General features: G+C 36.9%; 1 protein-coding gene across 1 annotated transcript in view; it reads right to left on the bottom strand.

Moving 5' to 3' along the window:
• Frem2 (FRAS1 related extracellular matrix 2) overlaps window positions 1-16837 on the bottom strand; it is a 168254-nt gene that overhangs the window by 22173 nt on the left and 129244 nt on the right. Inside the window, exons 8-16 of the mRNA XM_005330232.5 lie at window positions 14945-15154; window positions 13332-13529; window positions 12113-12277; window positions 11224-11406; window positions 9156-9286; window positions 6990-7148; window positions 5274-5577; window positions 3108-3239; window positions 2486-2817 (exon numbers count right to left, since the gene is read on the bottom strand). Coding sequence (XP_005330289.2) covers window positions 2486-2817; window positions 3108-3239; window positions 5274-5577; window positions 6990-7148; window positions 9156-9286; window positions 11224-11406; window positions 12113-12277; window positions 13332-13529; window positions 14945-15154 — 1814 coding nt within the window. The remainder of the gene's footprint in view (window positions 1-2485; window positions 2818-3107; window positions 3240-5273; window positions 5578-6989; window positions 7149-9155; window positions 9287-11223; window positions 11407-12112; window positions 12278-13331; window positions 13530-14944; window positions 15155-16837) is intronic.

The raw sequence follows: 16837 nt of genomic DNA on the forward strand, positions 1-16837 counted from the left end.
ATATAAAAGACAAGAAGGTTGCCATTTTATGGAGAAGACAGAAAACATTCCATGACTTGACCAATTTCCTGAGAATAGAGTAACCAGAAGAGAAAGCAGAGTGATTCAATAATGGATTTAAAAATAGGCTCTGTGAGGAGGAGCTAAAGGAACTAGAGAGATTTGATCTATAAAGGAAACTTTTTGAGATAGAGTTAGTAAAATGATCCTTTGTTTTTATTCTGGGAATAGGATATTTTATCATGTTTTTTTTTTTTTTTCATGTGGCTAAGACAGGTTGGGACAGAAGGAAATGAAGAGCTGTCATTCATGAGGGCTTAAGTAACTTACCCAAGAAAACATAGGAAGAATATATTAGAACCAAGTTTGGGTCTCCATTAGATTGATCCCAGTATCCAGGTTTTGTACCACTATTTCACGTTGACTTTATGTTGGTGTTTTTATTTGGCGTTTTCCCTTATTTGTGCAAGTTACCAAGGGTTACTGCTTTTAAAGGAGGCTGTTAAGATGAAGTCTCATGACCTTGAGTTCAAAGCTCCAGACACCACACGTGTCTGCTCAATTCAACATCAACACCGGCTGAGCTTGTCAAGTCCCACAGCTTTGCCATGGGATTAAACTGAGAATGAGTTATCACCAACTTTTCTTTCTCTACTACTTGCTTTATATTTTAACACCTTAGGAATGAAGCCCAAAGGAATTTATGTATTGTCGATTCCATTAGGAATTGAGCCTCATCTTGGCTAAATCTTGAAAGATATGTTATATTCTGCATACCCCTCACTACTTTAATGCACAAACCTACTTTTATAACTCTTTATTCAGTCCAAGTAAGACAGAGCATTGCTTTCAGTTCAAATATGCATTACAATCTTAACCTATACTCAACATATTTATATTTTCTATTATAGCCCCATTGGAGACCTTGCTTTCTTATGATTTTTTTTAAGTATTGGGGATCAAACCCAGGCCCTCCTGAATGCTAGGTAAGTGCTCTTCCACGGAGTTACCTCCGTAACCCTTCTTTTGTTTTTATCTTGCTACAAGGTCTCCCAGATTTCCCAGGCTGACTCTGAACTTGGAATCCTCCTGCCTCAGCTTCTCAAATGGCTGGGATTAAAAGACCACACACCCAAATTGACTTTTCCTTATCATTTTAACATTTTTTTTTGATGATGGTGGTGGGAAGAGGATTTTGTGTGCAAGTGTGTATTTTATGCATAAATGAAGAGAAATTGTTAATTGTAGTGGAGAAACAACAAAAACGTTTAATGAAAATGATTTTGACTATTAGTGATGGAGACATAAAATAGAGAAAAAGGGGAGAAAATTAGAAAGAAAAGAGAGGAGAAAGAAACAAGGAATAATAAAAATAAATAAATAAATAAAAGAAACAAGGGGACAGAGGAAGAGAAAGAAGGGGGAAAGGAAAAGATAGTAAGGAGGGATAAAAACTGGACTTATCCTTGGGATTGTAAATCCTCATTTTAGATAATATATGATACAGTTTTGTAGGCATCTATACATATATACCAGATATGACAATGTATACTTTAAAGAGAGGTCAGTATTTGGATTTTTAAATGCAGAATTGTATGCAATTTCAGGCAATGGTTACACAGTGTTCTTCCCATACAAAACTAATGCTGCCTCTTATTTGGACTTAAAATCAGCATATTACTGTGATGCAGCTAACATTGATGTTTATAGCAGCTCAACTCACAATAGATAAACTATGGAACCAAGTTGCAAACTGAACACTTATTTAACCTAGGTGAACTTCAACAGATGAATTTATAAATAAAATGTGAGATATAAACTTTTCCATGTACACACACACATACACACACACACACACACAAAAAAAAAAAATACCAGATGATGAAATACAACTCAGCCTTAAAAAAGAATGAAATTATGGCATTTGCTGCTACATGGATGGAGCTGGAGAATATCAGGCTAAGTGAAATAAGCCAATCCCCCAAAACTGAAGGCCGAATGTTTTCTCTGATACGCAGATGCTAATACACAATAAGGAGAGAGTTTCAGGGAAGAGCCGAGTTACTTTAGATTAGGTAGAAGAGAAGGGGTATGGGGGTAGGAAGGATAGTAGAATGAATCAGACATTATTACCCTATGCATATATATAACTATATGATCAGTGTGATTCTACATCATGTACAACCAGAAGAATGAGAAATTAGACTCTATTATATATGATGTATCAAAGTGCATTCTACTGTCATGTATAACTAACTAAAACAAATTAAAAAAAGGAGGAAAAAAATACATGCATTTTGACACAATGTTCCAGAAATAGGCATGGGTTTTCATGTCATCCATGTCAATTATCTGGTCCCACTTGTAACCAATGACCTCCACTACTGAGACTGGAGTTAAGATTCAGTTAAAAATAAAATTCTATCAACAGAACAAACCAGCTGGTCTATGCAGGGATGGAAGCTCAGAAGTTAGAAATCTGTACCTGTCCGTCCGTTCCAATGGTGCCTCCGCAGTCAGCGAGGAGCTCTGACATGTCATAGTAGCTGACAAACTCCCACAAACAGGCCTCCAGGTTGAGGTTCCGGTAGAAGCGTAAGGTGCCGTTTCCTCTGAGAGGTGAGCTGTACTGGTAAGGATACGACTCTCCAATGACTTCTGGATTCTTCGTGGCATCCGTCAGGAAGCCATGGTGGGTCTTCACCTCAGTGTAGTCCAGGAGGTTGGAGCACTTGTGGTTCCCAACTCTGGTGCCATCGGGGCTGAGGGTCAGCTCGAAGTTGGAGAGCTCTCTGGTGGAGATCACCGGGAGCATGCCTACAAGGGAGCATAGGAACCAGGGTTTTGTCTTCTTGTGTTTGGAACTGTGTTAAATTTATCGGATTTTTGGAAATGTGTTAAATTGATTTAATTCTAAAGAGTGCTGAAATTGTCCGACTTTTCAAAGCTGGGAGGAAAGAAGTCCAGAAAGACACAAAAGGACTTGAAGTTCAAGTTGCAAACTGAACACTTATTTAAGCTTTGTTATTTAGGAGGTTACATCAAATAAACCAGATAACGAGGAGCCCAAAACTCTTCCATGGGGCTCGCTTACCCAAGTCACCTACCATCTATGTGTGGCATGGTGACTGTGAGCTTGATAAGGTTTGAGTAGTCCGGGTCCTCGGGCCCTGTGTAGCGCAATTTAGCTGAGAACGGTTCAGCCCCCACTACTCCAGGCACACGGGGTTGACAAAGACCTGGAGGAAATCAAACACATTTATGCTGAAAGAAGATAAGATCTAAAAAATATTTTAAAATAAATGTTATTATTTTTCTACATCCTTCACAATTCCCCAGGGACTACTAGTTAAGAATGTGCATTCCAAGGAAGCTGAACACTACCAGGTGAGAGATCATCACAGCACACAGCTGAGTGGCCTCTTTACATTTTAGAGACTTTAAAAGGTTTGAGAAAAAGCAGCTGTTATTCAACATGACTTAATACGCGCCAGTCATTTTGGATCATGAACATATTCCAAAAATAATTTTAAATATATAGTACTAACAGAGATAGTAAAAAATGACTGAAAGCCAGTAGGAAAAAAGCATATTTAAATAAAGCAAATTTGAGTTTTACCCTAGAATAATATCCTAATGATTAGTTATAAAGTAGACATAATTTCCTAGTGAATAAAACTAAAAATGTGCTCTTTTTTTTCCATCCAATGCCTAGATGGAACCCAGGGTTTCACCTTGGTAGGCAGGTGCTTGAACGCTGAGCAACATCCCCAGATTCTAAAAAATGTTTTAATTTTAAAAACAAAAACTAACATCTCCTTAAAATCAGAGAGCAAACTGAATATACCGTAGAGTTTTTCTCTTTTTATGTAATTTGTTAGCATGTGAGACTAAAATGCTGGATTTTAATTTCAAGTGAACTGGGAAATATATAACTTCTTTTCTGTTTGTACACAACAGAGAAAATAAATAGGCATTTATTAGAATAGTGGTAAAATCAGAGGTAGGCCCCAGAATCTGGGCTTTCTATTTTCTTAATGAGGACACTAATTTTAAAGTACTGTTTAATTTTTTTTTGAACCAAAGAATAGTTCAGTTTTAAGAGAAATTTGAAAATCATACATCATAATCCATTTAGAAGAGAATGTGTATTATAAGTGATATCATATCAAAAAAATATGTGATCTTGAGTATATAAAGGTAGAAAGTGGTACTTTGGCATATATTACTTTTGTTTATCAGCAAAGGTAATTGTGGTATGTGTGTGGGGACAGACAGGGGTGCTTGGGATCACACCCATACTAAGCAAGCACACTACCACTGGCTTACATTCCCAACCCTAAATGTGCTTCTGAATGCTGTATGCAAATAGAAATTTTAGAAATTGAATCATATACATATAACTTAAAAAATCTGATTTAGAGCTGGGGATGTAGCTCAGTGGTAGAGGGCTTATCTGGCATGCGTGAGGCCTTGGTTTTGATTCCCAGCACCAAAAATAAAATAAACAAAATCTAATTTAAAAGTTCTTGTGCAAAGTGAGGAATTAGTTAATAAAGTGGATTTTCTGTTTTTCCAGTGTTCTCCAGCCATATCCTACCCTCTATCCCTAATGCATTCTTAGCTTTAGCTCCAAACACAACCTCTCTTGTAATAAAAATGTATGAGCCTGTGCACATAACTCTCCACCTGGACTATCTTTATCTTCCTGTTCCCAGAAAACTCCTATTCATCCAACAACCTCCTTGTATGACACAGAAACCCCCCCGTTTAGACATGGCCCTTGCATCCCATCCTGCTGTGTCTCGATCCTTCCTCCTCTTCTCTCATACGTTCCCCCCTTTCTCTTCTGGTCACTCCTAAATTCCATGTTCTTTCATGCTTCTAGAAGTCATCACTTCTGTTTCCAAAATTCATTTTAAGCTTTTCCTCCATGAGGAGGCTTTCCTGATCCACCCAGGGCAGAACTAATCACTTCTATATTTGCATTACAGAGTTTTACCCAAACTCAAATTTATCTGTGTCCTCAACATTCCTGCGGACTCCTGGAGGACTAAGATCTTGCCTTCTTTTCTTACATCACCCAAACTTGCTCACAAAATGAAGGACAAATAACTTTTTCCGATGCATATTTTTATAAAAAGTAGATTTTCATTTGGAAGTAGAGTAGTATGGAACACACTGGACATTTGGAAAAGTTAATAATCACGTATTAGACATATGTAACATTCCACCGTGTTCCGGTGATCTTCATGCCAAACACATTGCCTCACCTTCTTCCCTGGCAATGGTAACGATAGGGCTTGTCAGCTCCAGACCTTCATTCCCGTTGGTGTTCACAGCACGAGCTGCACACTGCACCCGAGAGCCAGGCTGAAAGTATATGGAGTCTAAGGTGATCATCTTGGATGATGTAAAAAAGGTATCGAAGTCCACCTCTCTCATGGGGCTGGTCACACCATCAGGGCCAGCAGGAGCGCTAATCAGCCATCGGTAGCGGGTCAGAGTGTCGTTGATGTTCTCACTTGCACAAATAGAGCCCGTTTTATCGTAGTCTGAATATTTGGGGTTGCAAGCCTGTGAAAACAAATAATTGCATCAGGACCACAGTACACAACAATGTGGACATCATTCCTTTCAAGTCCTCTCAATCCTAGTGTTTTCAGTGCTCCCCACCCCCACCCCCACTTCCCTATGCTGTTCATGTCACTTCCAAATTTCTATTCCCCGTCACGATAGCGTTTATGAACTGTTAAGCTTGATTTCAAACGGCATATGGGGCTTTTCCACCTGTAAGCGGATACATGTAAAGTATCCAATCATATCATCTGGAACCCTCAGAGTGGTCAAATTATCCTTATCTCCCTCCACCTCCCCACTCCATGGAAAAGGTGCTAAAGTCCATCTGTCCTGCGAGTGACTGAGGACCGTTAATCTGCTGTTGGTAGGTGGCTCCCTTCCTTCCTTCCTTCCATGTCCAGTGGATTAGAGAGTTTTATTATTCTTCTTTTGCCATGACTCTTACATTGGTTTCTTCCTTTACATTCCCACCACCACCTCCTCATCTAATTCAGTTCTTTCTTTCCAGTCAAGTGACACATTACTGCTCTGCCAACTCTCCAACATCACCCCTCCAATCATGAGGTCCTTCTATGCAATAGCTCCCTGCTATCCAACCAGTGAAGTTCATGTAGAACCTTTATAATTTGGCACCAAATGGTTATGTATGCTTTCTTAATTCAATAAGCATTTATTGCCTACCTATTAAATGTGGGTTGTTACAACAGGGCTGTTGTGATAATAATAAAAAAAAGCAAGTCACAGTTTTTGCTCATAAGGAGTTTATAATGTTATTACCTTATTACTCAAGGAAAGGCAAATTAAAAAAAATAATGATGACAGGCCATTTATTCTTCTCTTCCTTTGGCTGTAGTTTGTGTTTTGATCACTTACTTTTGAATGATCTTTCTTGAAATTCTACCTGACCATCCTAAATCTTCCTTAATAGATGCAGCTGCAACTCTGCTTCCTAGTTTTCATCATTCCTATGATAATAATCACATCTTCTATTAGAGATACTCTCTTTTATGTATTTTTCTTTTTATTATTATCTTTTCTTTTTCTTTTCCTGCAGCACTAGGGATTGAAGTCAGGCCTCATGCATGCTAGGTGAGTATTCTACCACTGGATGCACCCCAACCCCTCTTTTCCTTTTTTTTTTTTCAAGAATTGTGTGTCAAGTTCATGGTTTATCTGTTTTTCTATTAGTGACATACTCTGGGCTCCTACTTGATGTATACATCAGTTAATAAAACTTTATTAGGTAAAGGAAGAAAAATGGGAGCTTCGTTTAATGAATGTTATTACCTTTTCTTCTTTAAAGGTCAAAGTTTAAACCTTGGAGTATTTTCCCACTTATGATAATACTGATTAAAGTGTATAATTATCCTAATTAATTATAATTTCACTCAGTTTTGTCAACTTCTTACTGTGACGCAGATGATGGGATAGCCCGACACAGGTCCTGCACTCTCCTTAGCTTTGGCCGTGTCGTCATACATCAGCAAGGACACGATTTGAGGGACAGAAGGAAAAGTGACATCTGCCATGCTGTTCATTTCTTCTATATACACAATGGCCTTGGTCACCTAGAAGGAAAAGATAATTATAATTGATTAGCAAAATATTAGGTGAGACTTTTGGTGCTTCTACTATTTAGGACAAAACTCATGATGCTGGGCAAACTCGTAGGATCATTGTGATGAGAACTGTGGAGCCACAGCCCATGCAGAGTGATAGAACTGGGGCCCTGACACTTGTCTCTTGTCTTGTGTCTCTAGTGGGGGACACCTGTTCTTGGGGCAGTAAATCCAGATGTTGATCAGTGGTCCCTGAATATTTGGGGTCCAAGTTCTTTTTCCCTTCTATTGTGATGATAGTGCTAAATCTGTCCTGGGGTTGGAAAGTGGAAGTTCTAAGAAATAAATTATTTGACAGTAGGAGGAAAGCTGCAGATACCCTGAGTGAAGGGAGACCCTCTAGGTCATGGGATAGTGTAGGACATGATGAAGTGAATACCAGTTAGAGGTAAAAGTCTAAATGAGCAAAAGTCAGAAGGCATTGCCTGAAGCCCAGAGAGGAGACAGAAGCCCAAAGGGAAGATGAATTCCAGACATGAGGAATCTGAGCGCATCTGCACTGGGCAAGGTGACAGAAACATCTTGCTATCAATGCTCTGACTCCAAAATAACTTCCAGTGTCAACTTCTTAAACCTAACCTTATATGAATCGATGCTCTGTGGCTTATAGAACGTTTACATCCCATAGGGCCATTGCAAGTTGAAAATACTGTAAGTCAGAAATGTATCTAACCCACGTGACCTGGTGAGCATCATAGCTTAGCAGCAAAGTGCACTGCAGAGACTCAGCTGTTCCTGATCACTTGGGAAAAGGCAAAAGTATAAATTTGAAGTATGAAACTACTGAATGCATAACAGTTTTACAAAATTGTAAATTCAAAAAAATTGTTAAGTTGAATCATTATAAATCAAGGATTGTCTATGTACCTTTTTTTTTTAGTTGTAGATGGACACACAATATCTTTATTTATTTTTATGTGGTGCTGAGGATTGAACCCAGTGCTTCACACATGCAAGGCAAGTGCTTTACCACTGAGCTACAGTCTCAGCTCCAGGGATTGTTTATGTACTTTTAAGAGAAGCTTTTATAACTGGAAGTGATTTTAGTGAATCTTTATTTCTTTCACTAATCCATAAAAATAATAATAAAGATTCATTTTATGTGTAAAGACATAAAAAATGTTTGATAAAGATTTTCCATCCAAACTTCTTGATTATAAGAAAAATATTATAAAAAAATATGACTTGAAAAAGAGTAACACAATGTAGCAGAAACACCTTCAAGCAATAAAAATGATAAAACGATAAAAATGTTTTAAAAAAATATTTTTCTCAATTTTCTCCAATTTGACTTCATAGTAATGAGGAAATAAATAATAAAAGCAATCGAGTGAGTTTAAGCCTAGATTTTATTAAAATAGATATGTTCCTAAAAGGACATGTAATTTAAAAAAATATTTTCAATGTAGAAGTCAGAATTCTGTGGAAATTACGATGGACTTGAGGACATCTGGCTGATGATACAGTATAAATTACATGAGTGTACAAAACCGGTTTTAGGACTGTAACATTTTAGACATGAAGCTCTGAGCATCAAATTCTAATCCAACTAGGAGAAACAGGTGGGAATTTTGATGGTTAGTCAACTGTTTTGTGGGCTAGAATGTATGCTTTAATGAGTTATGGTGCTGAATTAATATCTCATCTTTGTACCAAGATGATGCTCTTTCTCACTTTTCCACATTCAGTCACTACTGAGTGACATGGAAATGGTACAGGGTATGATATGAGGCTCAGTGACTCCATGCCTGAAATTTCTATAAACATGATTTGTCAAAAACAGAGAGATTTCCCTGGTTATGATCTAATCAGAACAAAATTTATTTCAGAGGGGAAAAGGGATTATGTACGTCCCTTTCATGTAAGGCTTGTACCAAGTCTCATTAGTTTATTGTATACTATTTGATTTCTTAAATGTGTTTGTTGGCCATGAGTTATAAAAATCAAATTACTCACCTGGGTCTCTGCTATCATATTTTCATCAGGTTTTAAGTGAACAGTGAAGGCCTCTCTCATCTCTCTCACCCCATCGAAGATTACTTCAATTTCAACAATGTGCTGGGTTTCTCCTTCCTTAAACTCAATTTCTACAAATACAAAATTACAGATATAAAAGTTTTGAATATGAGTAAGAACATTTTTAAACAAGTCTTTTTGACTGTGGTATACAATGAAAAATACATTTTACCTTGTGATCCAGTAAATTTTTTTTTGTGTGTGTGTGTGTGTATTCATGTGCATATAGGTGTCAAAACACAAGATTAACAAACATCACTTACTTTTTATATTGTACTGTGATATATTCTGTTCTGTTCTACTTTAATTTACCCTATTCCCCACTTCTCTACACAAAAGGAAGTCCTAATTGTATATTTCTAAATTGATTCGTTGATTTACAATTTGAAAAATAATGCTGAGTTATGGTATAATTAATAGTTCTTACACTGGGTCATAATCAGACAAACTCACCTCTCATTTCCCAGAATTCCTAAACCAATAGCATCAAGGGTATAATAGTGTGTCAATAGTATTTACTTTACATATATGTAGACAAACTGGATAAAAAATTGAGTTTTCAAATGCAATATAAAATTATATTTCAAAAATATTTCTTTTTGCTTTTTTTGAAACCTAGAAAAGTTACTACAGATAAATGTTATTAGTGACTTTTCCCCTCACCCTTTTCCTTCTCACTAAAAAGAATTGCTTTATTATCATGAAAGTTAAATCAAATTATCAGAATCCTTTTTTAAAACCGTTTCTTTACAAATTTAAAAATTTTCCTATCATTGGATTTTATTGAACTCATTATTGTGCCATTGGCCATATGTTAAACTTGAATACACAATTTTGTTGGATTTTTAAAAAATCTTTCAAGAAACTGGTTTAGAAGAAAAAATATAGAGAGTATAAAGCATAATCATTCAAATTAGAGGAGATAAGAGTTGCTTTCTGATGTTATTGTATCAGAATCCTATCAATTATAAATTTATAATTCTATCAGTTATAAATTCTATCAATTGTTATAAATTTAGAGTCTGGCAGGAAAAAAAATGCGACTCTAGAATATTTTTTTTCTACTTCAATTCTTTTATTATCAATGACAAAGAAAACTGTTTTCTTTAAAATCGAATTTGTGAGTCAGACTTCTTTACAGTTAGCTCTGTTCTAGAGATGGCATCCCCCATGCCCTTGCCCCATAGCCGTAGCATGTTCTTCAACCCATCAGTCCCAGGCTTCTTAGACCCTGAGATAATTTATGGTTCTTGTTCCAAGGGATAAGATTTAATTCTGGCCCACTTATTTGTTTTTAACTTTAATTTTTTAAAATAAATTTTATTGCATTTTTTTAATGTATACAACATGAGGTTACAAGATAATCTTCTTAGTTAGACTTGTGTGATGTGACAATAAAAATTTTAGTTTCTGACACTTGAAAATCCAGAATTTTCAAAGGAAACTATGGATTTTTGAGCTCTTTTTCCCTTTTATGCACCAATTTGTTTTAATTAGTCATAAAAGTAAGCAATAAAATGATCCAATAATTTTCAAAAAGAGAAAAGTGGAATGTACCCAAAGAGGCTCTTACATTCCAGAGAACTCGGGGTCCCTTTCACTGTCCTCTGTTAGCACAAACTTTTCTAGCTTTAGATTTTTATTGTGGGTGTTCTCTGAAACAGACTATCATCATGGCCAATAGGAAATTTACAGGAAAATTATTATTTAACGTCTGATCACTAGATGGAGATAAAATCAGAGAGAGGAAAGTGAGATACCAAATAGATCATCTAGGTCTTCTACTCAAAATTTCCCCAAGTCCTACTACATATATCCTGCAAATCAAAAGAAAATGCTAGAAATAAATTCTGTTCTTTATTTTTCTAAAGAAGATGAATTTAAAAGAGGGGTTGTATTGGCTGCATTTGCATTTCAGCTGAAGCTTTTCTTCTTCTCAAAGGCATAGCACCGACACATAGCAGTGCTGGCACGACCCACCTGGTGACAGGCCCTGGGAGCCCCGTACCTTCTGACACAGGGTGATAGTCTTCTCCGGAGGTGGCAGAGCCATCCTTGGTGTGGACTCTCACAATGGAGACCTTCGAAGTGTCTCCTTGGCGAATCACTGGAATTTCAACCACGACTGACTCTCCTGGTTCTCTGGGTTCGGTGACGCTAAATTTGGTTTCTCCAAATTTGATAATAGTCTCTAAAATTGTGGAAAACGGACAGATTAAATTGTTAGTTAGGGGATCACCTTTCTCCCATTCCTAATGTTTCCTTCCATGTGGGAGGAGAGTAATTACTATTGCATCCTGGCTCCTCTCTGTCCCCTCACTCAGTGTTAGTTTCGAGTGTGAAAAGTGAAGCTGCTAAGTTAGCTCAGCTCCTTTCTGGGAAGGAACCAACCCCCAAAGAACATGTGCTCTGGGATGTCCCTTTGTGCCATAAATATACAGGAGCAAACCACTGGCAGGGGGCAGGCAGGGAGTAGACTGTTGGCTCAGGAATACTTGTACCCGAAGTGTGTGTAAGGAGAGGACCAGGGATGAATGTTGGGCTTCCTTATCTAGATATAAGTCACAGTCTCCAAAATCAATTTTATCAGTTTGGTTTTCTTTTTTCTTTTTTTTTTAGTATTATTATTTATTTTTATTATTATTTTTATTTCTGTGCTGGGGATTGAACCCAGGGCCTTGCTCATGCCAGGGAAGCATTCTACCATTGAGCCTCATCCCAAGTCTTCAAACTTTATCAGTTTTAATGATTTGTTTTGTTCTCCATTTTGTCTTAGTCTTTTTCTTATTTCTCATTTGCTTTCAAATCTTAGTCAGCCAGTGGGGGTTATTTGCTGAGCTGCCTAAAACCTCAACACGGATGGATTTCACAGATGAGCGTGAGCAAGGACTTCTTACTATCAGCATCGTCTCGGATCCTTATCAGAGTTTCATTCTGTTCACCAACGGCAGCCCCAAAGGGAGAGCTGCTTTGCGGAGTGCCAAGTACCAGGCGGAGCTCTTCCACCTCCTCGTAGAGTATGTCATCCATCAGCTCAAGGACACATGGCTTTTCAATCTCACCTGGAACAAATAACAATAATAGCAGTTCAGTCACATCCCATAGGCCAGGAGCCATATGTCACCAATTAGAATTAAACGTCACAGGAGCAGGGGTGTTACTTTCCCCTGTTGTCTCAGGGGAAACAATAGAGTTTGGCATGAAATAAGCCATCAATAGATATTTGCCGAATGAGTGAATAAATATTTAAACACATTCTATGACTAACCTTATTCGTACAGGGAATTTTCTTAATGTCTGCTTTAAATTCTATCACTCATCTTAGAAAACAAAGAGGAAAAAGAGCATATGCCAATTTTGCTGAGGAATTTCTAGCATTCTGATTAGGAAGCAAATTGAGTGGATTTGTATTAGTTGATTATCATTAATTTGACCACAACACTAGTTTCTAGTATTATTACCTTTTGTCTTATTAAATAAAGCATTAAGTCAAGACCAATTAGGTCCCAGCCTCTAATGAATAGGGCCAATATTATGTCCTAAATTTTCCTTCATCTCATTAATAATTTTTAAAATGGTTTTTAATGGCAATGAAATATACTATAGTATAGATGTTCAAATAAATAGTTCTCTAATTGTTGGCCATTTATTTAAGTTATTTACAGTTTTCCCTTACAATAAATGTTAGTTTATGACAAACATCAGCATAAGTAAACTTTTTAACACATTTATTATTCTTTAAGAATATATTCTTATAATTACTGGATCAAAATAATCAAATAGTTTAAGGCACTGAATACATATTTAAAATATGGGGTTTATTTCATTTCAAAATGAAGTTCAAGTCCCAGTATTGTGAGATCTGCTCATTTGATATGTTCTTGTCCACTTAGTTGCAAATAAACAATATAGCACTTCCTTAGGAATCAGTGAGTTAATACAGAAACGCAAAGCACATTCATTCAACCTGTCTCAGCTGCTTCATCTTATCATTGAGTGAATGTGAAAACATCTCACAGGCTTGAAGTCAAGGCACTTGTATTTCCCAAATGCATACTTCTCAACAAACACTTGCTTTTCTTAAATTCCACATGAAACTTCCAAGCTCTGATTTACCAGGGAGGAATGTGATGATGGAGACGTCAGTGTTTGGGCGTTCTTCAAAGTCCATCATCACCTGTGCGGACCCCTGCCGTGTATAGCATCGCACTGAAGACCTGTACTGGATATCACCACTCCTGTGGATCATAGCAGCTATATGCCCATCACTTTCGCTGCCAGTGTAAACTCGTTCTTTGAATTGCATCTTAGGCACTGCAAAAACAAATAATCTTATGGATCAAAGTGAACAGAAATTTCCTCAAGGACCATGGCATTTTGAAAGATGAGATACAGTGGAAAGAATAAGAGAAAAGAAATGAGAAGTTAGGATCTGAGTCTTTACTCGGTCATTTGCCTATGTTTTGAAATTGAAATCACTTAACTTTAAGATCTTTGTTTTCCTTATCATTGAAATTTTGCTCTGCCTATTTTGTGGAATAAAGATATGCAATGAAATGATAAAGTAGGTGATATGATTTAGATATGTGGTGTTCCCCAAAAGCTCAGGTGGGAGTCAATGCAAGAAAGGTTACAGGTGAAATGATTGGGTTATGAGAGCCTTAACCTAATCAGTGTGTTAAACAGGGGATTTCAGAATTTCTTGGTATGAAGAACACTAAATATAATGCACTTAATTACAAAAGGTTCATGCAGACTATGCTGAGAAAGTTGACAATGAGTGTGCACATATATAATTTTTAGGTGGTACATAAATTGGGACAATTACACTGGGTTTCATTGGCAAGCACTTTCCTCTAAGCATAATCAGAATCATCAGGGCTGACACGTTCAGAATTCCCTTGTGATAATGCCTCAGAGAGCTCTGCCATGTGTTCATCGGCTGGTTATCACAGAGCAATATATTTGGCACTATATTAGGGAAATCTAAGGAGTGGCTGGGTGAAGGAAATGAAAGTGTCTTGTGGGTCTTACGAAGTGGGAAAAGACCATTGAGTAATGGTTTGCACAGCTCCATGGAGTTCTACCCATTTGTTGTGGGGAAATTCTTGGGATACAAACCAAATACTGACAACAACACCACTGTTTTCTTTGAAATTTGAGTCTAAAGGATTCCTTCTAAGACTTTTTCTATCAAAATGATAGGAGGAGAAAGGAGGATGGGGCCTGCTCATGTATATGCCTGGGCTGCACCTGTGTCTACCACTGCCCCTGTCACATTCACAAGTTGAAGTCCTAACCTCCGGAACATTAGAATGTGACCTTATTGGTAGGAAGGGACTTTACAGAGGTGACCAAGTTCAAATAAGGATATTATTGTGGGCCCAACTCCAAGATGACTGGTGTTCTCTCTCTTAACACAGAAAACTGGACACAGAAGATGATATAAAGAGACAGGGATAAGAGGGCCACCTCCCAGTCAATGAAAGGGTTCTGGAATACCCTTCCTTTGCAGAACTCAAAAGGGACCAAGACTGCTAGCACTTTCTGGCCAATGGCTCCAAGGCCATGAGGCCATCAATTTCTGTTGTTGAAGTCCTTTGGTCTGTAGTCTTTTATCATGGTGGCTCTGGTAGATGAATATAGGAATACATAGCTTATTGTTCTACTTGTGAATCATATAAACCCTGGCTTATCATTTTATATTTGTAAAATTAGCAGGCACTCACAGTCTGAGACAGAGTCATTTATGAACACCGTGGCTTTGCTGGGCTCCCCAAGGACAGCATTCATAGGCATACGAAGCACCAGTTCAAATTTCTCAGTTCCCTCCAGCACTGGTTGTCCAAGGTCATCCAGAATGATAACACGAACAGTCTGCATGTTGACTCCAGGTGCAAAATCTAAATTGCGACTGATTCCCACATAGTCTGTCCCAGCTATGAGAGTAACAAAAGGATTATTCAGTTAAAAGATAGACAAGAAATAAATTATATAGATATATTTTATTAAAAAGAGAGACAAGCATAATAATACAGAAAAATACTTGAATGAAATGCAAAAGATTAGTAGTATCCACATTGGCTGTTGAGGGGGGTGAATCAAAGATCAGGTTCTAAACTGAATCTATGTATAATGGTTGAACTTTGGATTCCTTATTTTAGCTTTCTGCATTATAGTTCCTCTGTCTTTATTAGAATCCTCTAATGGAGCTAATAAAAATCAAATCTATATGACTGCACACATGGTGTGACACTACATAGTGTACAACCAGAGAAATGAAAAGTTGTGCTGCAATTGTGTACAATGAATCAAAATGTATTCTGCTGTCATATACATAATTAAAATAAATAAATTAATAAAAAATCAAACATAAAACAATCAGCAGTGTCAATCAAATGTTAAATTTAATATAAATTATTATATATGAATACAAAGCATTTTTAAACATTAGTTAAATATCATACTTCTTATTTCTATATTTCTGGAGCTACCATAGAACACCCTGTTTAGGTGTATGGTTGTCTGTTAGATACAGCAACATATTTCAGGTATGAGCAGCTGTCTCCTACCCCTACCCACATTCACCCCAGGAAACAAGAGCAAGCTTCTATTCCAAAGATTTGTTTGATCTTTGATTTAATATTTTTCAGACCATGAAATGTTGGTATCTCCACTAATATCTAAAGTAGTGGGCTGGGGTTGTGGCTCAGCAGTAGAGCACTTGCCTAGCATGTGTGAGGGCCTGGGTTTGATCTCAGCACCACATAAATATAAATAGATGAAACAAGAGTATTGTGTCCAACTACAACTAAAAAATATATATTAAAAAAAATCTAAAGTAACTAAAAATGAAACTATCTTTTAATCTTTAGCCATTACATCTGTAAAGAAAGTAATTTAGCATTATTGCTTCTGTTTTCATACTTTTTGCTGTTCTAAGTTTCGTTTTGTACCTACTTTACCTCCAAATACACAACTTTCTAAGAGTATTTGTCATTAATTCAATTCAAGACTTTTCTTTATTTCCTGGGGCAGGGGTTGTAGCTTAGCATGCACAAGGTCCTGGGTTACATCCCCAGTGCCAAAAACAAAAATCAAAAGCGAAATAAAATAAAACAACAAAAAAATTGTATCTCCTTGTAGTTCTTTTTCTATTTTCTTTGCCTTCATTTCTTACATTTTATTCTCATTTATCTTTCCCTCCCTCCAGATTCTGATTTGAATTTTGCTTTCAAAAATAAAAAAATTTGGAAAAAAATAAAAAATTGGCTGAACAACTTTTACTGAATATTTGCAGTATGCAAAGCACCACACTAGTTCCATTGCATTGAAAAAGATAAAACTTAGTTGACTTTTGAAAATGGCATGCATGAATATGTGACATGTATATGACATATGTGTGCACAGTTCGCAATTCTAACACAATGATGAATGTATGTATATGCGAGACTTTGTATTGTTGGTTGACTAGAAAAAAGAAAAGGGCTGGGGCTGGGGTTGGGGTTCAGCAGTAGTGCAATTGCCTGGCATATATATGGGACTGGGTTTGGTTCTCGGCACCATATATAAATAAATAAATGTCTATCAACAACTTAAAAAAAAAAAAAGGAAATCTTGAA

The sequence above is a fragment of the Ictidomys tridecemlineatus genome, chromosome 6, assembly GCF_052094955.1.
Source record: "Ictidomys tridecemlineatus isolate mIctTri1 chromosome 6, mIctTri1.hap1, whole genome shotgun sequence".
NCBI lineage: Eukaryota > Metazoa > Chordata > Mammalia > Rodentia > Sciuridae > Ictidomys > Ictidomys tridecemlineatus.